The sequence below is a fragment of the Oryctolagus cuniculus genome, chromosome 16, assembly GCF_051225735.1.
Source record: "Oryctolagus cuniculus isolate XC-2025 breed Fujian yellow rabbit chromosome 16, ASM5122573v1, whole genome shotgun sequence".
Taxonomy (NCBI): domain Eukaryota; kingdom Metazoa; phylum Chordata; class Mammalia; order Lagomorpha; family Leporidae; genus Oryctolagus; species Oryctolagus cuniculus.
The window spans coordinates 17,233,098-17,260,641 of record NC_142882.1 but is presented as its reverse complement, the minus strand read 5'-3'; the positions used below and the strand labels follow the sequence as shown (position 1 = coordinate 17,260,641).

Below are 27,544 nucleotides of genomic sequence, written 5' to 3'. Positions count from 1 at the left end.
TCCAACATGGGAAGCGAGATACACAGCAGACCCATAGAATGGCAGATGTCCTAAACAGCACTCTGGCCTCAGAATCAGCCCTTGAGGCACGCAGATCTGGCTGAAAAGCCCATGAGAGTGTTACAGGCATGGAAAGCCAAGACAGTCTGGCCAAAGAAAAAAAAAAAAAAACCTACATGAAAGTTCCCCGCGAGTGAGATCCCAGTGTAAAGAACAGGTCATCAAAGAAGGAGGTACCTTTCTCTGAAGGGAGGAGAGAACTTCCACTTTGACTACGACTTTGTCTAAATATGATCAGAGTTGGTGAAATCAAAAGGCTTCCATAGCCTTGGCAACTCATGACAAGAGCCTAGGGTGATTACTGATACTATAAACAAGAGTGTCAATTTGTTAAGTCAACAACAGGAGTCATTTTGCACTTACTCCTCATGTAGGATCTCTGTCCTTAATGTGCTGTACACTGTGATTTAATGCTATAACTAGTACTCAAACAGTATTTTTCACTTTGTGTTTCTATGTGGGTGCAAATTGTTGAAATCTTTACTTAATATATGCTAAACTGATCTTCTGTATATAAAGAGAATTGAAAATGAATCTTGATGTGAATGGAAGGGGGGAGGGAGAGGGAAAGAGAAGGGTTGTGGGTGCGAGGGAAGTTATGGGGGTTGAAGGCATTGTAATCCATAAGCTGTACTTTGGAAATTTATATTCATTAAATAAATGTTTAAAAAAAGTTCCTTATTTCCAATCATTGAAAATGCAGAATGTAGTAATGCTATATTTGTAGGTGTTGATTTCATGACTATGTGTTTGCAGCTAAGATCCTGTTTATCAAAATTTGAAACCCACCAAAGACAAGGTGAGGAGTTACATATTGAATGATTGTACAGGACAACCAGGATTTGGCCCATAGCTTGGTGGTGAAGATGCCCATCTCCCCCACTGTGGAGCACTGAGCTTTGATTCTTGGCTCTGAATATTGACTGCAGCTTCCTGCTAATGCAGACAATGGAACATAGCAGGGATGGGCAAAGTCAGAAATTACTACTGACTCAGAGGGGCAGGCATTGTGGTGAAATAGGTTAAGCTGCTTCATCCATAGTTGATTGCTTGATTCCTGACTTGGCTTACTCTTCTTCCAATTCAGCCTCTTGCTAATGTGCCTGGGAGGCAGCAGATGATGGTCCAAGCACTTGGGATCCTGCCACTCATGTGGGAGACATGGATGGGGTTCCTTGTTCCTGGATTTGGCCTGGCACAGTCCCAGCTGCTGTGGGGATTTGGGGAATGAGCCAGAGGATGGAAGATCAATCTCTCCTTCTCTATCATTTTTACTCCATGTCTCTCTGCTTTTCAAAATAACAAACAGAAATTTTATAACAGATTTTAGAATTTTTTCTTACAACAGCTCTATAAGGGAGAGAATTATTATTGCTATTCTACAGAGGCTGTAACTATTGAGTGTATTTACATTATTTTCTGGAACTTTCTGTTTTGCATTTTTTCACCATTCAAAGACAGTACAACCTAGGAAAATAATAAACTAGATTTGCCTTTAGGCAGCTGAAGTTAGAAAAATTACAGTCCATGTACCAGGAAGTGGTGACATAAAAATCCTTGAATTATGCATAGGAAGTCTGGGACGCAGAGCTGTCTTTGGCCCTTTCCTGATATCACTCACCTCAAATGTAAATAAGAAGGTTAATCATCAGAAAAACAACCAAGCAGTATTGCTAGGCCACTAAATAACACATAATAAAAATTTAAAAATGTTTCAAGTAAATAGCTCTCATATATCAGGTATTTATTGATTCTAAGGGGACCGGTGTTGCGGCTCACTAGGCTAATCCTCTGCCTGCGGCACCAGCACCCCGGGTTCTAGTCCCGGATGGGGCACCGGTTCTGTCCCAGTGCTCCTCTTCCAGTCCAGCTCTCTGCTGTGGCCCAGGGAAGGCAGTGGATGATGGCTCAAGTGCTTAGGGCCCTGCACCCACATGGGAGACTAGGAGGAAGCAACTGGCTCCTGGCTTTGGACTGGTGCAGTGCACTGGCCATAGGGACCATTTGGGGGGTGAACCAATGGAAGGAAGACATTTTTCTCTGTCTCTAACTCGGCCTGTCAAAAAAAAAATTCTAAAAGGAGCATACAAAGAACCCTGTAGAAAATTTAAAATATTCAAGTAGTTCTTAAAAGTTCACTGTTTCTTTTTTTTTAACTTTTATTTAATGAATATAAATTTCCAAAGTACAGCTTATGGATTACAATGGCTTCCCCCCCATAACTTCCCTCCCACCCGCAACCCTCCCCTTTCCCTCTCCCTCCCCCCTTCCATTCACATCAAGATTCATTTTCAATTCCCTTTATATACAGAAGATCAGTTTAGCATATATTAAGTAAAGATTTCAACAATTTGCACCCACATAGAAACACAAAGTGAAAAATACTGTTTGAGTACCAGTTATAGCATTAAATCACAGTGTACAGCACATTAAGGACAGAGATCCTACATGAGGAGTAAGTGCACAGTGACTCCTGTTGTTGACTTCACAGAATGACACTCTTGTTTATGGCATCAGTAATCACCCTAGGCTCTTGTCATGAGTTGCCAAGGCTATGGAAGCCTTTTGAGTTCACCAACTCTGATCCTATTTAGAAAAGGTCGCAGTCAAAGTGGAAGTTCTCTCCTCCCTTCAGAGAAAGGTACCTCCTTTTTTGATGACCTGTTCTTTACACTGGGATATCACTCACTGAGATCTTTCATATTTTGTTTTTTTTTGACAGAGTGTTTTGGCTTTCCATGCCTGTAATACTCTCATGGGCTTTTCAGCCAGATCTGCATGCCTTAAGGGCTGATTCTGAGGCCAGAGTGCCGTTCAGGACATCTGCCATTCTATGGTCTGCTGTGTATCTTGCTTCCCATGTTGGATCGTTCTCTCCCTTTTTTATTGTATCAGCTAGTATTTGCAGACACTACATAAAGCAAGTCTTAGCAAATAAAAAAGAATTAGAATCATACCATGCAGCTTCTCAGACCTTAAAGGAATGAAGTTGGAAATTAGCAACTCAGGAATCTCTAGAGCATATGCAAATGCATGGAGATTGAACAATATGCTCCTGAATGAACAATGGATCATAGAAGAAATTAAAAGGGAAATCAAAAATTTTCTGGAAGTAAATGAGGATAACAGCACAACATACCAAAACTTATGGGATACAGCAAAAGCAGTGTTAAGAGGAAAGATTATATCAATAGGTGCCTTCATCAAGAAATTTGAAAGGCACCAAATAGATGAGCTTTCAAAGCACCTCAAGGATCTAGAAAATCTGCAGCAAACCAGACCCAAATCTAGTAGGAGAAGAGAAATAATTAAAACCAGAGCAGAAATCAACAGGATTGAATCCAAAAACACATTACAAAAAATCAGCCAAACGAGAAGCTGGTTTTTTGAAAAAATAAACAAAATTGACACCCCATTGGCCCAACTAACTAAAAACAGAAAAGTCCAAATCAATAAATCAGAGATGAAAAAGAAAATTTAACAACAGACACCACAGAAATAAGTAGAATCATCAGAAACTACTATTGTATGGCATACTGTTGTATGCCAGCAAACAGGGAAACCTATCAGAAATGGATAGATTCCTGGACACATGCAACCTACCTAAAAAGAACCAGGAAGACATAGAAATCCTAAAAAGACCTGTAACTGAGACAGAAATTGATACAGTAATAAAGGCCCTCCCAACAAAGAAAAGCCCAGGACCAGACGGATTCACTGCTGAATTCTACCAGACATTTACAGAAGAACTAACTCCAATTCTTCTCAAACTATTCAGAACAATCGAAGAAGAGGGAATCCTCCCAAATTCTTTCTATGAAGCCAGCATCACCTTAATTCCTAAGCCAGAAAAAGATGCAGTATTGAAAGATAATTACAGACCAATATCCCTGATGAACATAGATGCAAAAATCCTCAATAAAATTCTCACCAATAGAATGCAACAACACATCAGAAAGATCATCCACCCAGACCAAGTGGGATTTATCCCTGGTATGCAGGGATGGTTCAATATTCGCAAATCAATCAATGTGATACACCACATTAACAGACTGCAGAAGAAAAACCATATGATTATCTCAATAGACGCAGAGAAAGCATTTGATAAAATACAACACCCTTTTTTTTCAGATTCTATTTCTTTTTTATTTAATTTGTTTTGTGATTTTTGTTTTCATTTTTTTAACTTTTATTTAATGAATATAAATTTCCAAAGTACAGCTTATGGATTACAATGCCTTCCCCCCATAACGTCCCTCCCGACCGCAACCCTTCTCTTTCCCACTCCCTCTCCCCTTCCATTCACATGAAGATTCATTTTCTATTCTCTTTATATATAGAAGATCAGTTTAGCATATATTAAGTAAAGATTTCAACAGTTTGCACCCACATAGAAACACAAAGTGAAAAATACTGTTTGAGTACTAGATATAGCATTAAATCACAGTGTACAGAACATTAAGGACAGAGATCCTACATGAAGAGTAAGTGCACAGTGACTCCTGTTGTTGACTTCACAAATTGACACTCCTGTTTATGGCATCAGTAATCACCCTAGGCTCTTGTCAGGAGCTTCCAAGGGTATGGAAGCCCCCTGAGTTCACAGACTCTGATCATATTTAGACAAGGCCATGGTCAAATGAAAGTTCTCTCCACCCTTCAGAGAAAGGTACCTCCTTCTTTGATGACCTGTTATTTCCACTGGGATCTCACTCACTGAGATCATTCATGTAGGTTTTTTTCTTCCCCAGAGTGTCTTGGCTTTCCATGCCTGTAATACTCTCATGGGCTTTTCAGCCAGATCCGCATGCCTTAAGGGCTGATTCTGAGGCCAGAGTGCTGTTTAGGACATCTGCCATTATATTGGTCTGCTGTGTATCCCACTTCCCATGTTGGATCATTCTCTCCCTTTTTGATTCTACCAGCTAGTATTTGCAGACACTATTCTCGTTTATGTGCTCCCTTTTGTTCTTAGTCCTATCATTATGATCAATTGTGAACAGAAATTGATCACTGGGAGTAGTGAGATGGCATTGGTACATGCCACCTTGATGGGATTGAATTGCTCATCAACAGTCAGGTTGAGGGCTGATCAAGTCACCGTTTCTCCTAGTGTTCATTTCACTTTAACAGGTTTCCTTTTTGGTGCTCAGTTAGTTGTCACTTATCAGGGAGAACATATGGTATTTGTCCCTTTGGGATTGGCTTATTTCACTCAGCATAATGTTTTCCAAATTCCTAACAGGGATCACTTTTCAGTAAATTTAAACACCTAAGAATAATTGTGTTAATTAAAGAGTTCAACCAATGGTACTAGAACAAAAAAAATACTAAAATGGATAAAGTATTGCATTGTACATCAACCGTCAGGACAAGAGCTGATCAGGTCACTGTTTCACATAGTGTCAATTTCACTTCAAGTTTCCCTTCTGGTGCTCAGTTAGTTGTTGCCAATCAGGGAGAACATATGATATTTGTCCCTTTGGGACTGGCTTAATTCACTCAGCATGAAGTTTTCCAAATTCCTCCATCTTGTTGCAAATGACCAGATTTTGTTGTTTTTGACTGCTGTATAGTATTCTATAGAGTACATGTCCCATAATTTCTTTATCCAGTCTACTGTTAATGGGCATTTGGGTTGGTTCCAGGTCTTAGCTGTTGTGAATTGAGCTGCAATAAACATTAAGGTGCAGACAGCTCTTTTGTTTGCCAATTTAATTTCCTTTGGGTAAATTCCAAGGAGTGGGATGGCTGGGTTGAATGGTAGGGTTATATTCAGGTTTCTGAGGCATCTCCACACTGACTTCCATAGTGGCTTAACCAATTTGCATTCCCACCAACAGTGGGTTAGTGTCCCTTTTTCCCCACATCCTCTCCAGCATCTATTATTGGTAGATTCTTGAATGTGAGCCATTCTAACTGGGGTGAGGTGAAACCTCATTGTGGTTTTGATTTGCATTTCCCTGATTGCTAGTAATCTTGAATATTTTTTCATGTGTCTGTTGGCTATTTGGATTTCCTCTTTTGAAAAATGTCTATTGAGGTCCTTGGCCCATCTCTTAAGTGGGCTGTTTGTTTTGATGTTGTGGAGTTTCTTGATTTCTTTGTAGATTCTGGTGATCAACCCTTTATCAGTTGCATAGTTTGCAAATATATTTTCCCATTCTGTTGGTTGCCTCTTCACTTTTCTGTTTCTTTTGAAGTACAGAAATTTCTCTTCAAACTGGTGCACTTGAACTCTCACTCTTTCTGTGGAACTCCCACAATACATATACTGGTTTGCTTGTGTGATCCCATAAGACCCTCCCAATAAATAAAAGCCCAGCTCACTTGTTTAATCCTCCGCCCATAGCACCAGCACCCAGTGTTCTAGTCCCGGTTGGGGCACCAGATAATAGTCCCAGTACTAGCCCTCTTCCATTCCAGCTCTCTGCTGTGGCCCGGGAGGGCAGCGGAGGATGGCCCAAGTGCTTGGGTCCCTGCATCCTCATGGGAGACTGGGAAGAAGTATCTGGCTCCTGGCTTTGGATCGGCACAGCTCTGGCTTAGCGGCCATTAGGGGAGTGAACCAATGTTAGGAAGACCCTTTTCTCTGTCTCTCTCCCTCTGTCTATAATGCTACCTGAAAAATAAAAAAAAAAGCCCAGGACCAAATGGCTTCACTGCTGAATTCTTTCAGATATTTAATGAACTAATCTCAAATCTATTCAAGATATTTAAAGCAGTTTAAAGGGGGGGGGAATCTTCCCAAACTTCTTTTATGAGACCAACATCACCTTAATTTTTAAACCAGAAGAAGATACAACAAAGAATTATAGATCAGTGTCCTTCAGGAACGTAGATGCAAAAGTCCTCAACAAAATTCTAACTAAATGAATCCAACAACACATCAGAAAGATCATTCATCCAGATCAAGTGGGATTTTTCCCTGGTATGCAGGAGTGGTTCAATATTCACAAAGGAATAAGTGTGATGTATATCACAATAACAAACTGAAGAACAAAAGCCATACGATGATCCCAATAGATGCAGAGATAGCATTTGATAAAATACAACAGCCTTTCATGATGAAAAACTTAAGCGAATTGTGTATGGAAGGAACACTCCTCAACAGAATCAAGGCAATATATGACAAATCCGCAGCCAGCATCTTATTGAATGGGGAAAAGTTGGAAGCATTGCAACTAAGGTCTGGAAACAGATAAGGATGCCCATTCTCACCACTGCTATTCAATAAAGTTTCAACCAGAGCCATTAACCAAGACAAAGAAATCACAGGGATGCCAATTGGGAAGGAGGAAGTCAAACTATACCTATGTGCAGATGACATGGTTCTATATATAGGGGAACAAAAGACTCACTAAGAGACTATTGGAACTCATAAAAGCTTGTAAAGTGGCAGGATACTAAATTGACACACAAAAATGAATAGCCTTTCTATATGAAGACAATGTCATGGCTGAGACAGAACTTCTAAGATCATTCCATTTACAATAGATAGGAGAAAAATTAAATCCCTTGGAATAAATTTAAACAAGGAGTTTAAAGACCTCTATGATAGAAATTACAAAACCTTCAAGAAAGAAATGGAAGAGGAAACAAAAAATGGAAAAACTTCCATGTTAATGAATTGGAAGAATCAATATCATCAAAATGTCCATACTACCAAAAGCAATTTACAGAGTGGATGCAATACCAATAAAAACACCAAGGACATTCTTTTTAGAACTAGAAAAATGATGCTAAAATTCATATGGAAACAAAAGAGATCCTGAATAGCTAAAGCAATCTTGTAAGACACACAAATGGAAAGCATCATAATACCAGGTTTCAAGACATACTACAGGGCAGTTATTATCAAAACTACCTGGTACTGGAAAAAAAAAGATCCTTATACCAATGGAACAGAATAGACACTCCAGACATCATCCATGCATCTACAACCAACATCATTGATGAAGGAACTAAAATCAATCCCTAGAGCAAGCACAGTCTCTTGAATAAATGGTCCTGGGGAAACTGGATTTCCACATGCAAAATTATGGAACTAGACCCCTTACACAAAAACTAGACACTTACTCAAAAATCCACTCAAAATAGATCAAACACCTAAATCTATGACCTGATACCATCAAATTACTAGAGATCACTGGGGAAACTCTGCATGACATTGGCATAGGCAAAGATTTCTTGGAAAAGACACAAGAAGCACAGGGAGTCACAGCAAAAAATAGACTAGAATCGGCACCCATTTGGGATGTCGGCACTGCAAGTGGAGGGTTAACCTACTGTGCCACAGCACCAGCCCCTAGACTGGCATTTTTCAAAAGAGGAAATTAAAATGGCCAATAGACACTTGAAAAAATGCTCAGGAACATTAGGGAAATGCAAATCAAAACCACAGTAAGGTTCCATTTCACCCCAGTTAGGATGGCTTTCATACAGAAATTTAACAAACAATAAATGCTGGTGAGGATGTGGGTAAAAGGTATCCTGGTGCACTGTTGGTAGGAATGTAAACTGGTACAGCACTGTGGATGACAGTATGGAGATACCTCAAAAACCTGAATATAGACCTACCATATGATCTAGCCATTCCATTCTTGGGAATTTAAACAAACCAAAAGAAATTAGCATATGAAACAATTATCTGTACCCTCATGTTCATTGCAGCTCAATTCACAACAGCTAAGATATGGAATCAACCCAGATGTCCATCATCACAAGACTCAATAGGGAAATTATTGTGTATACACACTATGAAATATAACACAGTGGTTAAAAAATACCAAATCCAGCCGGCACCGTGGCTCACTAGGCTAATCCTCCACCTTGCGGCACCGGCACACTGGGTTCTAGTTCTGGTCGGGGTGCCGGTTTCTGTCCCGGTTGCCCCTCTTCCAGGCCAGCTCTCTGCTGTGGCTAGGGAGTGCAGTGGAGGATGGCCCAAGTACTTGGGCCCTGCACCCCATGGGAGACCAGGAGAAGTACCTGGCTCCTGCCATTGGATCAGCACGGTGCACTGACAGCAGCACACCAGCCACGGAGGCCATTGGAGGGTGAACCAATGGCAAAGGAAGACCTCTCTCTCTCTCTCTCTCTCACTGTCCACTCTGCCTGTCAAAAAAAATACCAAATCCTAGAAGTAGAAACGTGCCAGGGGATTCCAATTCAATCCCATTAAGGTGGCATGTACCAATGCCATCTCACTAGTCAAAGTGATCAATTTCAGTTCACCATTGATCATAATGTGGAAATAATGGGACATCAAAGAAGGAGGTACCTTTCTCTGAAGGGAGGAGAGAACTTCCACTTTGACTATGACCTTGTCTAAATAGGATCAGAGTCAGCAAACTCCGAAGGCTTCCATAGCCTTCGGAACCCATGACAAGAGCCTAGGGTGATTACTGATGCCATAAACAAGAGTGTTAATTTAAGTCAACAATAGGAGTCACTGTGCACTTACTCCTCATGTAGGATCTCTGTCCTTAATGTGTTGTACAATGTGAATTAATGCTATAACTGGTACTCAAACAGTACTTTACACTTTGTGTTTTTATGTGGGTGCAAACTTTTGAAATCTTTACTTAATATATGCTAAACTGATCTTCTGTATATAAAGAGAATTGAAAATGAATCTTGATGTGAATGGAATGGGAGAGTGAGTGGGAGATGGGAGGGTTGCAGGTGGGAGGAAGTAATGAGGGGAAAAATGGCATTGTAATCCATAAGCTGTACTTTGGAAATTTATATTTTTTAAATAAAAGTAAAAAAAAAATACCAAATCCTGTTATTTGCAAAAAAATGGATGCTACTAGAAACCATTATACTTAGTGAAGTGAGCCAGTCCCAAAAAAACAAATACCACATGTTCTCCCTGATCTGTGTTAACTAAGAGAGCCCCTAAAAGATAGTCTATAGGAGTGAAACTGACATTTTGAGATGCAATGCTTTTGAGCAGCCCTTGTCTCAACTGTTGAGGAACAGTGGGTTTTATTCTTTATATTATTTGCTGAACTCTTTACAGAGTGAAGAATAAATCTTACGAGTATAATGTTAACTGAAAATAGATCTTTGTAAAAAGCAAGAATGGGAATAGGAGAGGGCAGAGGAAGAAGTGTGGGAGTGCGGGCAAGAAGGGGGCTAGGGTGGGAAGTATCACTATGTTCTTGAATCTGTATACAGCAAATACATGAAAGTTGCAGACCTTAAATTAAATTTAGAAAAAAATCTAAATACAATTGTGAGTGAAATGAGCACTTAAATGATAAACATCAGAAGCTGCTGGGAACATCTAGTGCATTTGGACCCAAAATGGCTGCCCCTGGTTGTGATGGCACTGGAGAGATTCTGCTGGAAGAAGAGAAAGCAGGGTCACTTCTTTCGACTAGATGACCATGGATCCACCATGGAGAAGTATGGTGGAATAGGAACAAATACACAAGGCAGAGAGAATCTGCCTTTCTGATTGCTCTCCTGCAGGACAATTTGGCTGAGAGCATGATGGTTTGCTAGGTTGTCTGACACGTTGGAAGAGGGAGATGTAGTCAGTCTGTGGTGCTCATAGACCACCACCAAAAGCTCTGTACATCTCAGAGTGCTCAAGAGCACATAGGGAGGACAGATCAGCCTGTGTCTTCAGCCTCACAGAATGCTGGTGCCAAGGGCAGGCATTTGGCCGAGCGGTTGGTATTCCCCTTGGGATGTCCACATCCCATATTGAAGAACCTGAATTTGACTCTTGGCTCCTCTGTCAGTTCCCTCTTCCCATTAAAGTGCTTGTTGAGATGCAGCAGATTTTAGCTCAAGCAACTGCATTCCTGCCTCCTGTGTGGGAGACTCGGGTTGAGTTCTTAGCTCCTGGCTTTGGCCTGGCCAAGTTCTGGCTAGTGTGGGTTTTTGGGGAGTGATCCAGTGAATAGAATAACTTTCCCTTTTTCTGTCTTTCTCCCTCTACAATTAAATACAAATGAGGAATTGATTTTTATAATCCCTTGACACTAATGCAGTTAAAAATTGTACGTGTATCTCTTCCTCAAGAGTCATCCATATTAGGAGTCATCCTAATATTAGGAGTCATCCATATTAGGAGGCACAGGGCTCTCTGTCTTCCCAATAGTCCTAAGTTGAGAGACTCAGCCCTTATTGCTTACTGGGAATGATGGGGCAATGGGCCCTCACTCCATTTCATGTCCCACAGCAAGGTAGCCCAGCCCAGTGAGTTCTATGGGATACAGATGACCCATGAGGCACTGTTGGAAGCATTTTTCTCTGCTATACCAGACAAGTAGGATGGTTGGGATAACTAGATTGACCATCCACAAATGAAGAGTGTCCACCTGAAGTTTATAGTCTTGGTTCATGGGAGGAAATTAAAGAAATCTAAGTCAGAAATTTGCTTTGCCTACACATAGTTCTTCAGAGTTAGCACATTTACATTACTATTTACTATATGACAATACACAAACTGGAGGTGCTTTTTTACATATGTAGGGTCTTTCATAAGTTCACAAAATACATATAATCAACTTATCAGTTAATTACATTTTTCTGTAATTTTTTGAAGTACCTCTTTCACCTACTGCTTCTGAAGTATTGAAGGTACCAAATATATAACTATCAATAGTTCTGTAATCTATGAATATAATTCAATAAGAGTCACAACCTGGAGATGAAGACTAATTCAAATTAGTAAAAAGCATGTGAGTTCCCAAGACATAAAATACAAACCCAAGCAAAGGCTTAGGAAATGAAATAGGAAGCTCTATTTAGAGACTAATGCTAACCGAGAAAGTGAAAAGAGTATCTGATTATTGGCATACAACATACAATTCTCCTGAGGTTTCATGATGAATAAAATGGATTGGCAGACATAAAAAAATTACATACTCAGTTGTGAAATTGAAAACAGAAGGCTGAGTTTTCTGTAAAGATCTTGCAACTTGGATGTCAGCACCAAGGGGCACAGGTGACCTTCCTTGTGGGCAGGTTCCAGGTACACTTATTTTCTCCTATTCCTCTTCCATGAATATCGGCAAGTCCTCAGGGACTAGGGTAACATGGACTGGCTGGCTAATTGGGAGCTCTGTGCATTGAGCATGCAAGGTCCTAATAATGAGCAGGCACAAACATGCTTTGGCCTTCCTGGTGGAAAGATAGTGGCTGCACTCCCATTATGAGCATCTGCACCAGGAGGCCCCTGCCTGAGTCTGTCTCCAGTCCTGAGTGCAGAGCCCGAGGCTCCATCCATTGCACTCCAGGCAGAAGAGGAGCAGTGGAGCCATCACCCATGGTCATGCTTCAGTTGAGACTCAGCGCAGCCCAGTAAGTGCTGAGGGATAGCAGGGAAGGAGGTTGGACTCTTAGGAACATTGTTTTCTCCTCATCAGAAGAAAAGTGAGAGTTGGGCTAGACTTGTGGGAGGGAACCAATAAGCAAAGCTTCAGCCCATAGGACTGTGAAGTCTATGTTCTTGATTCTCACAGGAGTCCCAGATATCTCATTCAGAGTTTGGCTTTCCTCCTGTATTAAGTCTTACTCCTTTGGAATCCTCTTCATGACAGAAGCAAATGCAACTCTAAACTGTCACTTGAACACAGAAATATGATTGTAAAGGCAATGATGAGGATGCCAGGGAGCATAACATCATGGGCCTTACCGAGGGCTTCCTAAGTACCAGGCTCTGAACTCTGTTGCAAGTAGGCTGTTTTATTGCATCTGTACAATCTCCCAATTTCTGTTGCATAGAGGAGCTCAGCACTTTTTTTGTGACTTGTATCTGGTAGTCAAGTACAAAGAATTGAATCCACACTGTAAAAAAAAACAACTTATTATATTTAAAAGAGTTACAGAGAGGGAGAGGCAGAGAGAGAGAGAAAGGTCTTCCATCGACTAGTTCACTCCTGAGATGGCCACATAAGCTGAGGCTGCAACAGGCTGAAGTCAGGAACTCCATCAAAGTTTCCCTTATGAGTGCAGGGGCCCAAGGACTTGGATCATCTTATGTTGCTTTCCCAGGTGTGTTAGCAGGGAAATGGATTGGAAGTGAAGCAGCCAGGAGTTGAACTGTGGCCCATATGGGATGCCAGGGCTGCAGGCTGTAGCTTTAGTCAATCCACCACAGCACCGGTCCCTGAAACCACATCTGAATCAGACACAGGGCACTTGGCCACTGTACTCCTCTGGTGACCCCAGCAGCAGTTTCACTTTCCTGTCCACTGTGCTCTTTCCATGGGCTTCTCTGATGATTGTGGGCAGTCATGGGTGAAGTGTGGCTGAGCTCAAAGGCTAAGACCACTGGAGCCCAGGCCCATGATAACTCAGAGGAAATGGCTCTCCTGACCCCACACCTGGGTTTCTCTTCTGCCTACTTCCTCACCACTCTTGTAATCACTCCTGTCTTCTCAATCAGAGACATAAAATGGGGTGTTGGTTTCCATTTCTGACTGCAGAACTAGGAAGAGATTACCAATGGTCCTCAGAGTTTCCTGTAGTTTAGATCACTGGAGTTATGCTTAAGTCTTTCTGAGCAGGAAGAGATAAAGAAGAAGTTGGATATATCAGTTTCAGATGCTGACAATGTAGTGTTGAATCCTATCTACTCCACACCAAGTTGTTGGCATCTCTGAGAGTTAGCATTGTCATTTGAGTTGGGACTTCATCCAGAGCTGACAAAGCTCTTGTCCTCCAATGAGGACTTCGGAATGTTCATGGAAAAATGGAGTGAAAAGTATGAATTACTGCTTTTGAAATGAACATATATTTTTTCATAATACATTATTTTCCATACATTATAATTTTTTACAGATGCTTTTTTTGTAAAATAGACACTTTTTTATGTCTAAAAAGGCTTCAAAACTTCAATATGGCCGTGAACATGTATTTCTGATTCCCTTGACCCTGTACCTAGCTTGGCAGAGTGGAGGCATCAGCAATGGAGATCTCTGTTACACGTTCAGTAGACCCTTCCATCATTCACAATAACTGGCTGTCATCAGTGTGGCTTTAACACACTGGTGCTTTCTTGAAGATCCCTTTCAGCAAAGTCCCACAGAACTAGAGACCATGGAATAGCATGTGTTTGCATCTCTCTAAGGACACGTGGATCCTGTAATGGCACTTAATGGAATCTACAGCTAGATATTTGTTTAAGAGTATTGAAAAATCAAGGCAGAGATGTGTTTCACATCTAGCATAAATGCACAGAGAGAAGAGGGCAGGCAATCCTTGTGCCCGAGCTGAGGCACATTCTAGAGTACCCTTTGCCAGCACCATTCGTTCTAGAGTACCCTTTGCCAGCAGCATTCATCAACAAACTTGCTACTTCTGCAATTACAGAGTCTGTATTTTGAAAAATCATGATGAGCACATGCTCTCCATTCTCCTAGATGATAACCTGTCACAGATATGGGTGTTATTCTTCCTATGTCCAGTGGACAATACAATCATGGGGAGGTGGAGATTTACACACGTGTTGGCATACATTGTAGGTGAATGATGCTGATTTCCTGACTCTCTCCATACAGCAAGCAGAAATAATGTTATGCCAAGTAGAAATAACGTTCCCACACAACATGAAATTTCTTATTAGGAAAGGATCACTACTAGATATTACCCAGAGAAACATTTGATGATACTAATATAGAGTTTATATAGATCTATAGATAGATAGATGGTGTATCAAATATATAGTTAGTATATATAGTTGGTTTATCAAAGATGTATTTGTTTTTTTGGAATAGCAAACAGGTGTTGGACAAAACCATATGTGAATCCAATTTTTCTACTCAACCAGAAATCCTCACTTGTGTGCTATGAAGAGAGAGGCATAGATTTTCAAAAGCTGTGGGAGGCAGAGCCCGTCTCCCACAACATGGCGCTGAGAGGAAGCAAACAAATTTTACACAGCTGCTTCATCAATTTGAATGCTAGAAGCTGCAGGAGCTGATCCAACCTCTGATTGGAAGAGAACTGCGTGCTCAGCCGTGGACAGCAGAGCACAGATTGGTGGGAGAGGACTATAAAGGGGGAGAGAGACGGCACAGGGGGAGAGTTTGTTGGGGAGTTTGTTAGAGAGTTCGTTGGTGCGTTTGCTCCTTTTTTCTTCTCTTTACTTGCTCTTGCTTTACTGTAATAAAAACCCTACTGAAGGGGGATCAACGGCGTCTGCCTGGCTCCTCGGCAGGCAGGGGAGTGACAAGTGGTTCCGTGACTCAGATACGGACTGCTGGAAGAAAGCCACAAAGTATTGGAGAGAGAAAAAAGAAAAAAAAGTAAAAGAAAAAGCTAGGGGAAAACCTAGGAAACAAAGAGAAAAAGCTAGGGAAAACCTAGGAAGCAAAGAAGCTAGGGAAAACCTAGGAAGCAAAGAAGCTAGGGAAAACCTAGGAAGCAAAAATCTAGGGAAAACCTAGGAAGTAAAGTTAGGGAAAACCTAGGAAGAATTAGTTAGAACAAGGTGCAATGGGTAACGTACCATCCATTGTCGGGCTGTAACTGCTCTTAAGCGCTTGCTAGGAACAGCAGAGACTCCAGTAAAGGCGGCTACCGTTTGTGCACTCACAAGAGCAGTTGCAAAAACGTCTCCATGGTTTGTACAACAGTGGAGACGAGTGGGGTGACAATTGTGTGCAGCTGGGGAATCAGTGGAAGTGCTGAGGCTGTGGCAGCTCATTGATCAAGTGCTCCAGGACCCCATGGAGAGGACAGGATTACTGCTTGGCAAGGGGAGTGAGCTGCTGGAAAGGGTTCAGGAGGAGTCATGGCAGGGTAGTCAGGTGAGCAACTGTGATAGTGAACGAGAAAGGAAAAAATTAAAGAAGGACTCAAGAGAGAGCCAGAAAGCTTGCGGGGAAGAGGAGGAAGCTGAGGAGGGAGCCTCGCCCCTGAGAGAGATACCAAGATTATATCCTAGCTTGACAAGGCTGGTGAATTTAACCATAGAAGATGAACTGCTGCCCCGGTATTGGCCATTAGCATTACCAAAGTCTTCACCAATAAAAAAAGTTCCCTTTTTGCTGCAACAGTGTGAGACTGAAGAAGAATGGGAGGAGGGGGAAGAAGGAATGCTGGAGGAGGAAGAAAGGGCAAGAACCAAAAGCAAACAAAGGGGAGCTGTTTATAAAAAACCTGCTTGGGAGCAATACCAGGAACCAGGCCATGTGTTTCCCGTACTACAAGATCAGCAGGGAAATAGGGGTTGGACCCCTCTTGATCACAAATTTCTTAAAGAATTACAGCAGTCAGTGCAGCTGTATGGTCCCCATGCAAATTTTACGCAGACAGTTCTTGAAAATATAGGACAGCAAGGCTTGATACCTGATGATTGGAGGAACTTGGCAAAGGCAGTTTTAGGTGGGGGTGACTTCCTCTTATGGTCAGCTGCTTATAGGGAACTTGCTCGGGAGCAATCTAAGCAGAACCATAGAACAGGAAATCAAGCATGGAATGAGGAAATGTTAAATGGGGAAGGGCGATTTACCAATCCCAATGATCAGGCCCGACTACCAATAGCTGTCCTTCTACAAATAAGGGAGATAGCAAGAAGAGCCTGTACCTTCCATTAATCACCAGGGTCCTGATAAAAGATATGAATGGAAAGTGCTTCCCCAAGGAATGACTAATAGTCCTACCATATGTCAGTTTATATTGATCAGGCCATGGAACCTGCTCGACAACAATACCCAGAGGTGCAAATTTTTCATTATATGGATGATTTGTTGATAATGGCTGAGAATGAAAGTCACCTTATGGGAGCATATAAGCTGCTGCTATTATATTTGGAAAAGGCTGGATTACAAGTAGCGCCAGAGAAGATACAAAAAGGGGAAGTTGTGCAGTATTTAGGACTTAAAGTAACTTCTGAAATAGTGACTCCGTTAGAATTTGAGATTGCAACAGATGGATTGCAGACCCTTAATGATTTTCAAAAATTATGTGGCAATTTAAATTGGTTGAGGCCCTACTGTGAGTTAACCACCGAAGATATGATGCCTTTATTTAATATTTTAGGGGGAGATGCCCAGCTTGATTCCCCTCATAGGTTGACAAAAGAAGCCCATTTAACTTTGCAGAAAATAGAAAAACAGATTAAAGCAATGCAAATGGAAAGATGTGATTTATAGCAAGCCCTAGAAATATTAGTTTTTGTGGAACAACTTTATCCCTTTGCAGTTATTTGGCAAGGAGGACCCCTGCTGTTTGTGTATCCACCTTCACATGCACTGCATGTGTTATATGCCCAAGGCACTGCAGTGGCTGATTTAACAGCTGTAAAAAAGATGACAGAAATTGAGGGGAAGACTCCAAAACGATGTGTAGTTCCCTTTGCTCAAGAGGCAGTAGAAGCCTTTACAAGGGAATGCTGGCAGTGGGCATACATAGTTCTTATTTTACAAATAGAAATTGACAATCATTACCCTCACCATCCATTTATTAACTTCTGCACACGGGTTTTAATAAAACGGGTGCAGAAGTTGTGAAGGGATCCAATTCAAGGGGCTGTTACCGTGTTTACGGATGGAGCTAAAGGCAGAACAGGAGCAGCTATACTTGGCAACCAACGATATTTTGTTTTAACAACATGCAGAATTAGCCATTATTGCGACAGTATTATGCAGAGAAAATGCACCCATGAATATTTTGTCTGATAGCGCATATGTGGTGAATGCAGTTCAGATGCTTGCTACACCGTGCCTTATTCTTAAATCTTCTTCGGTATATTCTTATTTAAGGGAAATTCAGGAGTTATTAAATCAGAGAGAGCATGCTATTTACATAGGCCACATAAGAGCACATTCCAATTTACCCGGCCCACTTACTCGAGGTAATATGATGGCCAATCATTATTCAAGATTTTTACTTTCATGCACCGCCTTGGAACAAGCTAAAGAATATCACTCTAGTTAGTTGTCACCGACAACGCCTACACTTTAAGTTTTAAAATTTAATATTCCCCCCAAGCAAGCAGAGGGTATTATTAGGTCCTGTGAAAAGTGCGTTGTTGCCATAGTTCCAAAAATTCCTGCAGGAGCCAATCCCCGCGGCCTTAAACCAGGACATATTTGGCAGATGGATGTTATACATATTCCCTCTTTTGGATGACAAAGTTGTGTTCATGTCACTGTGAATACATATTCAGGTGTAGTTATAGCCACAGCTATGAATAAAGAAGGAGCACAACAAGTTATTCAACATTGCTTGCAGGCCTTTGCAGCCTGGGGAGTTCCTCATGTGATCAAAACAGGTAACGGCCCGGCGTATACATCAGCTCACTTTGCTGCGTTTTTAAAGGAATTTGGAATTTCCCATATTACGTGTATTCCATATAATCCACAAGGGCAAGCTGTGGTAGAATGCACTCATTTGTATTTGAAAACTTTAATTATTAAACAAAAAGGGGGAATAGGAGAAATAGCTGTAGCCAATAAGGATGCTTTGGCCTTAGTTCTTTATACAATTAATTTTTTGAACAAAAAGAAAAATGGTGAGGGACGTTATGGGGGGGAAGCCATTGTAATCCATATTCTGTACTTTGGAAATTTATATTCATTAAATAAAAGTTAAAAAAAAGAAAAATGGCAAAATGCCTGCAGAAATGCATGCTCAATCAGCTGATAAGGAATCAGTACAATGGATAATGTGCAAAGATTTGCAAGATAACCAATTGAAAGGCCCATTCCCCTTACTTAGAAGGGTATGAGGCACTGTTTGTTTTTTTCCCACAGGGTGCAGCACAACCAATTTGGACCCCTGAGAGAAGAATTCGCTTGGTGAATCCATTGGTGGAGGAACTAGAAGAAAGTGCACAATTTGAGGAAGGAAACAATGGATAAGACTGCAAAGCTGACCAAAATGGGACATTTCCAGGGTATAACTGGACTCATGCAAACCCTACTCCTTGGATTATGTGCAGTGCTGGTGGGGGTTGCATGGATTTATCACCCCTAGTGGTATTGAAAGGATGGGACATTTTCAATGGATCCTGGAGCATGATGGTAAACGAGATAGCCAATAAGCATGAAACAATTCCCCCTACTTTTGTTTGCCTTGCACCCCTTATAAACTTGCACTCAAGGTAACTTGACACAATGTTGGGATGGCAATGATACAGCAGTTGTAGTGCAAATTCCAACGTGGGTTCTGGTACCTGTGAAGGTTGAAGAAAAAAGATTTTGCGGTGCTGTTAAGATCATGCAGAGATTTTGGAGTAACGGCCGCGGTGGTTACGGCGGTGACAGCCGCCCTGGCGGCAGGGACAGCTGCTGTGGCCATGGCAGTAGCTCAGGGGGCCATGGTAGCACATATAAATAATATTACTGGTCAAACCGCCAGGGCTCTTGAATCACAGGCAGGGTTAGATGAGCATTTGCGAGCCGGAATTCTATTGTTATCTAGTACAGAAGCAATTAACTATTTTGGCGCAATTGATGGGTACTCCATGTTTGGTTCAAACACCATCAGTTTGTGTTCTTCCTTTTCAGTTTGAGAACTTTACACAGGCCGCAAATATGTCTTTAAAATTAGCACAAATGATTAATGGGACCTGGAATCAAGGATTAGCTTCCTTTGGTAATTGGATTTTGGATAAATGGATACACTGAAGTAATAGGTTGCTATGGCATTGTCGGGCTTAGCCTTGATTGTAGGATTTGGTGTTCTTGTACGTATAATATTGAAGCTGCTTCAACGACAGCAGCAGTCAGAGGTTGTCATCAAACAGGCGATGCTCGCCATGCAGTACTCTATGGGCACCTCTGAGGTGTGGCTTAGCATGTTGGATCGGTAGTCAAAGATGGGTAAGCACCTGCGGGCAACTCTAGCAACCTAAGACAGAGGACAGAACATGCTTCCTGTATCCTTGATGATGGGTAAGCAGAGTATGCGCTGCAGGGCACCTAAGACAGGCACGTATCCATGCCACAAAGAATAAAAAGAAGGGGGATCTGTGGGAGGCAGGGCCCGTCTCCCACAACATGGTGCTGAGAGGAAGTAAACAAATTTTACAGCTGCTTCATCAATTTGACTGCTAGAAGCTGCAGGAGCTGATCCAACCTCTGATTGGAAGAGAACAGCATGCTCAGTGTGTGGACAGCAGAGTACGGATTGGTGGGAGAGGACTATAAAGGGGGAGAGAGATGGCACAGGGGGAGAGTTCATTGGGGAGTTCGTTAGAGAGTTCGTTGGTGCGTCCACTCCTTTTTTCCTTACTGCAATAAAAACCCTACTGAAGGGGGATCAACAGCATCCGGTGTTGTTCATCTAGGGGTGGAGGAGCAACAAAAAGCTTGTCATAATAATGCACGTACTAATTAGATGATGTCCCTCCTCCCAGGTAAAGATGTGCAGTAGATGAAATGTTTGAAGTGAATGTACTTCCCAGAGGGGCTGAAAACCCAACTTCAGTGCATCCTAGTCTGTTTCGGGGTGTAGGTGTGTATACTAGATACCTTCATGTACTTTTCAGGTGAGGTTTAAAGAAATCTACTTAGAGATGCACAAACTAATACGGACAAGAAGCAGCATGCGTTGTGGTGCAGTTGGTTGAGCCTCGGCTTGGGAAACTCATATTTCCTAGAGGAGTACCTGGTTTGAGTCCCAGTTACTCTGCTTCTGACCAAGCTTTCTACTAACATGCATGACAGACTCGGATGATGACCCAAGTACTCAGGTTTCTGACATCACTTAGGAGATCTGGATGGAGTTCTGGGCTCCAGCCTCAGCCTGCGCTCTTGTGGGCATTTGGGGAGTGAAGCAGTGGGGGAAAGATACCTCTGTTTCAAGTAGGATGAAAAAGGAAGAAAGAAAGATAAAAAGATTTAGAAAACTTCCTTGCAACAGTCTTATAGGGCAAACATCCATTTCATGGATGAAGAATCTGCACAAGTATGTTTGCATTACTTTCTGGAATTCTCTGTTTTACATTTTTCTCAGTTCAATCATAGCTTCTCCTGCTACAGTAATGAACTACAGTTGTCTTAGGGCAGATAAAGTTACGGAATTGCAACCCATGAATAAAGAAAGGTTAATATGAAAATATTTTCTTCATGCATAGTACTATTGGGACTCAAAGTTGACTTTGTGTGCTCCCTGATACCAAACACTTCAACTGCAAATAGGAGGGTTTATGATCATAAAAATTGTAAAGCAGCATTACCAGGTATCTATGAGAAAAGGAAAATTTAAAAAATATTTAAATAAGATACACCTCTCAAACAAGATAATTTACTGAGATCTTGAGGCAAATACAAAAATTACCTGTTCAAGCTTTTGAAAATTCAGACATTTCTTTTAAAAAATCCTTATTTCTGATGACTGACAGGTGCAGAATACACTAAAGTTACACTTGATCACTGATTTTTGCACGATTATGTGCACTTAACTAAACCACATTTATCAAAATTTGACCTCCACCAATGAGCAGGATAGAAGTTATGGATCACATGGCAGACAGACACACAACAGTGGGCACACAACATGGTTAAGATACCCCCTCCACAAGGGAGTGTCTGAGCTTGATTCCTGGCTATTGTTGATTACTCGGCTTCCTCCCAGACTGTGGGAGGCAGTGGTGATGACTAAAGTACATGGGTGACTGCTACCCATGTAGGAGACCTGGATCAATTTCCAGCTCCCAGCTTCTGTAGTAGTCCATCCAAAGATACTGTAAGCATTTAGGAGTGAATCAATGGATGGGTGCTCTTGCTTTCTTTCTCTTTCTCCCTCTCCCTCTCCTTCCCTGTCCATGTCTCTGTGTGTTTCCCTATTAAACAATAGGAGATACATAAGGGAAAGCAGAAAACTGGAGAATGATGAAACCTTTGAATGGTAACTAACACACAACAGTATTTTCCTATCATGAACAATCAACATTAAGTTAGTGTTGACATAACATAGTCCTGTCATTTAGAGCGCACTTAAGTCAATGGAATTTGTATCATTGTTAAAATAAAGTATATTAAACTACTTCTTAATGACCCTTATTTAGAATATTATCTTTGAAGACAAAGGGGCATTTCCTATTCTTTTTTATTAAAAGACTTGGTTGCATTTGACTATGTTCATGGACTAGGTATGTCTAATATTCTGGGTTTCTTAACTTTTTTAAGTTGCTCTAAAAAACATTCTTTTAATTATATTTCTTCTGTGGACCTTAGAGTTACCCTGATGTTATACCCATGATTAGCTGAATTAAAACTATATGTAGAATAACTATATGCAAACACTGTGTGCCCCTGTCTCCTTTTTCCATCCCTATCTTCATTTCCAGAAGCAGCACAGGCTATGTTGAAACACAAAATCTGACGTGTGTCCCAGAATTCCATCTCGTGGGCTTCTCAGAGGATCCAACCCTACAGTCTCTCCTGTTTGGGCTGTTCCTGTCCATGTACCTGGTCACGGTGCTCGGGAACCTGCTCATCATCCTGCTCATCATCTCTGACACCCACCTGCACACCCCCATGTACTTCTTCCTCTGCAACCTGTCCTTGGCTGACATGGGTTTCACCTCCACCACGGTTCCCAAGCTGATTGTGGACATCCACACTCATAGCACAGTCATCTCCTATGTGGGCTGCCTGACACAGATGTCTCTCTTTCTCATCTGTGGATGCATGGATGATTTGATTCTGACCGTGATGGCCTATGACCGGTTTGTCGCCATCTGTCACCCACTGCATTACCAGGTCATCATGAACCGCCACCACTGTGGCTTCTTGGTTTCAGTGTCTTTTGTGGCCAGCCTTTTCGATTCTCTGCTGCACAACTTGATATTATTACCAGTTACCTGCTTCAAGGCAGTTGAAATTTCTAATTTCTTTTGTGATCCTTCTCAGCTTCTCAATCTGACATGCGATGACACCTTCAACCATGACATAGTCATATATCTTATTGGTATCGTATTTGGGTTTTTCCCTATCTCAGGGATCCTCTTCTCTTACTATAAAATCGTGTCCTCCATTCTGAGAGTCCCATCCCCAGATGGGAAGTACAAAGCCTTCTCCACCTGTGGCTCTCACCTGTTGGTTGTTTGCTTACTTTATGGATCAGGTTTTGGAGTGTATCTCAGTGCATCCTTCTCCACCTCTTCCCGAAAGAGTGCTGTGGCCTCACTGATGTACACCCTGGTCACCCCTATGTTGAACCCCTTCATCTACAGCCTGAGGAACAGGGACATCAAGAGAGCTCTGCAGAGAATTGTCAACAGAATAAGCTAATCTCACTGCCCTTGCTATCCTTGTGTTCCCAGAACTGAAATGGGCAGCTCTAAAAAGTCCAGAATCAGTCCTCAGGTCACAGCATGTGAAGGCATCTATCATCATCTCCACGTCTTTTGGGCTTCTTTTTCCATAACCGTTCCTCTCAACATATGGGAAGCTAATGCTGTATGCTGGGGCTTTAACTTGCTGTGTCACTGTGCAGGCCCCAGGTTGGAGCTCTTAAAAAATCTTGATCAGCCCTCACCCTGACTGTTGATGAGCAGCTTAATATGTTACCCACTTAGTAATTTTTTTGTTTGTTCTACTTAATACTTTTGGTTGGATACTGTAATCAATACACAATTCTTCTTAAGTGCTGACACTTAACTGAAAAGTGATTGCTGTTAAATATAAGAGTGGGAATAAGAGGGAAGAGATGTGCAATTCGGGACATGCTCAAGCTGACTTGCCTCAATCGGTGGAGTTAGAAACATACCAGGGGATTCGAATTCAATCCCATAGAGGTGGCATGTACCAATGCCATCTCACTAGTCCCAGTGATCAATTTCTGTTCACAATTGATCATAATGATAGGACTAAGAACCAAAGGGATCACATAAACAAGAATAGTGACTGCAAATACTAGCTGATAGAATCAAAAAGGGAGAGAATGATCCAACATGGGAAGTGAGATACACAAAAGACCCATAGAATGGCAAATGTCCTAATGGCACTCTGGCCTCATAATCAGCCCTTAAGGCATGCGGATCCGGCTGAAATGCCCATGGGACTATTTCAGGCATGGAAAGCCAAGACACTCTGGGGGAAAAAAAAACCTAAATGAAAGATCTCAGTGAGTGAGATCCCAGTGGAAAGAATGGGTCATCAAAGAAGGAGCTACCTTTCTCTGAAGGGAGGAGAGAACTTCCACTTTGACCATGGCCTTGTCTAAATATGATCAGAGTCAGTGAACTCAGGTGGCTTCCATAGCCTTGGCAACTCATGACAAGAGCCTAGGGTGATTACTGATGCCATAAACAAGAGTGTCAATTTGTTAAGTCAACAATAGGAGTCACTGTGCACTTACTCCTCATGTAGGATCTTTGTCCTTAGTGTGCTGTACATTGAGATTTAATGCTATAACTAGTACTCAAACAGTATTTTTCACTTTATGTTTCTGTGTGGGAGCAAATTGTTGAAATCTTTACTTAATGTATGCTAAACTGATCTTCTGTAGATAAAGAGAATCGAAAATGAATCTTGATGTGAATGGAAGGGGAGAGGGAGTGGATAAGGGGAGGGTTGCGGGTGGGAGGGATGTTATGGGGGGGGGGAAGCCATTGTAATCCATAAGCTGTACTTTGGAAATTTATATTCATTACATAAAAGTTAAAAAAATAAATAAATTAAATGTAAAAAACAATCACTACTCTACTTTCCACCTTTGTTTAATAAAACGTCACTCATGGTTACTAACCCTAACTATATTGAAAGTGTGGTGCATTTCACTCATCTCTTCTCTCCCCACTCAGGCCTCATTGTTGGAGAGAGCCCCTTCAGTTACCATTTCTGTTCACATGTTTTTCCCTCTTTGCCTCTGTCTTGCAGTAGCTATTGGACCCAATGCCCATATTCCATTCTCTGCATTATGATAACTGGATTTGTTTCTGTCTTGACTGATGAATACATCATGACATGGGGCAAAAGGTAGAAGATGAGCTGTGATGGGAGTATTTAAAAATGTGCATGAGGGGGTGGCACTGTTGTGTGGTAGGTTAAGTCTCTGCGAGCAGTACTGGCATCCCATAGGGTGCTGGTTTGAGTCCTGTCTGCTCCACTTCTGATGCAGCTTCCTGCTAATGGCCTGGGAAATCAGCGGTGGATGGCCTAAATGCTTGGGCCCATGCACCCATGTTGGAGACCCAGAAGAAGCACTTAGCTCCTGGCTTTGGATTAGCCCATCTCCAGCTGTTGCAGCCATTTGGGGAGTGAATCAGTGGATGGAAGATCTGTCGCTCCTTCTCTTTCTGTAACTCTGCCTTTTGAATAAAATAAATCATATTTTTTTTCATGTGCTCAGTTTTCAATATCAGTCTTTTCATAAACATAAAAGAGGCAGAATTTAGGGTCTTCTCATTTCTGTTGACGACACTCACCTTTTGAGGTGGGTGTTAGTGCCATTTGGGATGCCTGTATCCTATACTGTAGGGCCTTGTTTTGAATCTTAGCTCCACTCTGATTCTGAATTCCTACTAATGTGCATCCTTGGAGGCAGCAGGTAATGGCTCAAGCAGTTGGGTCCCTGCCACACACGTGGGAGATGTGGACTGAGTTCCTAGCTTCCGGCTTTGGCCTGGCCCAGCATTGGCTGTGTAGGCATTTAGGAAGTGAACCAGAGGATGGACAACATTGCTCTCTTTTTTTTTTTTTTTTTTTTTTTTTTTTTTTTTTTTGACAGGCAGAGTGGACAGTGAGAGAGAGAGACAGAGAGAGAAAGGTCTTCCTTTGCCGTTGGTTCACCCTCCAATGGCCGCCGCTGCAGCCGGCGCACCGCGCTGATCCTGGCAGGAGCCAGGAGCCAGGTGCTTTTCCTGGTCTCCCATGGGGTGCAGGGCCCAAGCACCTGGGCCATCCTCCACTGCACTCCCTGGCCATAGCAGAGAGCTGGCCTGGAAGAGGGGCAACCGGGACAGAATCCGGCGCCCCGACCGGGACTAGAACCCGGTGTGCCGGCGCCGCAAGGTGGAGGATTAGCCTATTGAGCCACGGCGCCGGCTCAACATTGCTCTCTTAATCTTAGTCTTTTCCTTTCAAATAAAATGAATTTTTACAACTAAAAAAAGGAATATTCTTCATGTGAGGGAAAAACAGCAAATGTCTTATTTTGTTGTGCAAACATAACTCTCCTGGGTTTCACACAGTATGTCTGGCAGGCGAGAACCTTAGTTTTGTTTTAAAGAAGGTTTGCTTATTTGAAAGGAAGAGTTAGAGACACACACAGAGAGAGACACAGAGAGAGAGAGACGCACACACACACACAGAGACAGAGAGAGAGACACACACAGAGAGACACACACACACAGAGACACACAGAGAGACACACAGAGAGACACACACACAGAGATAGAGACACACACACAGAGACACACACACAGAGACACACACATACAGACACACATACAGACACACACACACAGAGACACACACACAGAGAGAGACACACACACAGAGAGAGACACACACACAGAGACACACACACAGAGACACACACAGAGATACATACACACAGAGACACACACAGACACACACACACAGAGACACACAAAGAGACACACACACAGAGACACACAGAGACACACACACAGAGACACACAGAGACACACACACAGAGACACACACACAGAGTCACACACACACAGAGACACACACACACAGAGACACAGAGAGAGAGAGACACAGAGAGACATAGAGAGACACACACACAGAGACACAGAGAGAGAGACACAGACACACAGAGAGACACAGATTGAGAGAGACACAGATTGAGAGACAGAGAGAGAGACACACAGAGAGAGACAGAGACACACACACAGAGACACACACACAGAGACACACACACACATAGAGACACAGAGAGAGAGACACAGAGAGAGACACAGAGATAGAGACACAGAAAGACACAGAGAGAGACACACACAGAGAGATCTTCTGTCTGCTGGTTCACTGCCCAAAAGGCTGCAATGGCTGGGCTATGTCAGTCCAGAGCCAGGAGCCTGCAAGTCCATCCTGGTCTCCCATGTGAGTGTCACGGGCCCAGGCATTCAGACTATCTTCCACTGCTTTCCCAGGTGCACTGGCAAGGAGCTGATCAGAAGCAGAGCAGCCTGGACTTGATTGGTGCTGAGATGAGATACCAGGTGGCAGGGAGCAGATTAACCTGCTGCACCACAATGCCATCCCTGCCCAAACACTGAATGAGGCAATAGCCTGTGCCTCCCACCCTTCAGGTTTCCAGTCCATCCAGCGGGAATGGTTCCTGTGCTTTCCATCACCGAAGGTGCCATGAGTGTTAGCTGGCCCATCACCGGAGGTGCCACAGGGGTTAGCTGGCCCATTCCCATGCCTGTCTTCTTGCCAGTCCTCAGGACAGAGCCTCAGCCCTCACGGGTCCCTGAACACAGGAGGGAGAACAGATTTGTGCTCCTTGGCCGTGCCCCAGAGCAAGGCAGCATGGCCTGCAGGGTGCTGTGGAAGACACTGGGTGTGGCAGGATTGTCAGGAGCATATTT

The 27,544-nt window shown here is 42.4% G+C and overlaps 1 protein-coding gene and 1 long non-coding RNA gene across 3 annotated transcripts in view; one reads left to right on the top strand and one right to left on the bottom strand.

Moving 5' to 3' along the window:
- The window catches only part of LOC127489333 (uncharacterized), a 54,026-nt gene that overhangs the window by 19,085 nt on the left and 7,397 nt on the right, over positions 1–27,544 (bottom strand). The gene's annotated exons all lie outside the window — the stretch shown is intronic.
- On the top strand, positions 19,053–23,273 carry LOC100346416 (olfactory receptor 7E178-like). The gene is made up of 4 exons (XM_089316279.1): positions 19,053–19,135; positions 19,216–19,354; positions 19,739–19,842; positions 22,265–23,273. Exons 1-4 carry the CDS (start codon positions 19,053–19,055, stop codon positions 23,271–23,273), a joined length of 1,335 nt encoding a protein of 444 aa, XP_089172405.1.

What these genes read in the sequence shown, in the direction of transcription:
- LOC100346416 (XM_089316279.1), top strand. Translation starts at nt 19,053, where the DNA reads ATGGTAAACGAGATAGCCAATAAGCATGAAACAATTCCCCCTACTTTT. An exon ending in CAGTAGCTCAGGGGGCCATG is followed by an intron (nt 19,355 to 19,738) that starts GTAGCACATATA and finishes ATAATATTGAAG; the next exon opens with CTGCTTCAACGACAGCAGCA. An exon ending in TGGCTTAGCATGTTGGATCG is followed by an intron (nt 19,843 to 22,264) that starts GTAGTCAAAGAT and finishes AACTATATGTAG; the next exon opens with AATAACTATATGCAAACACT.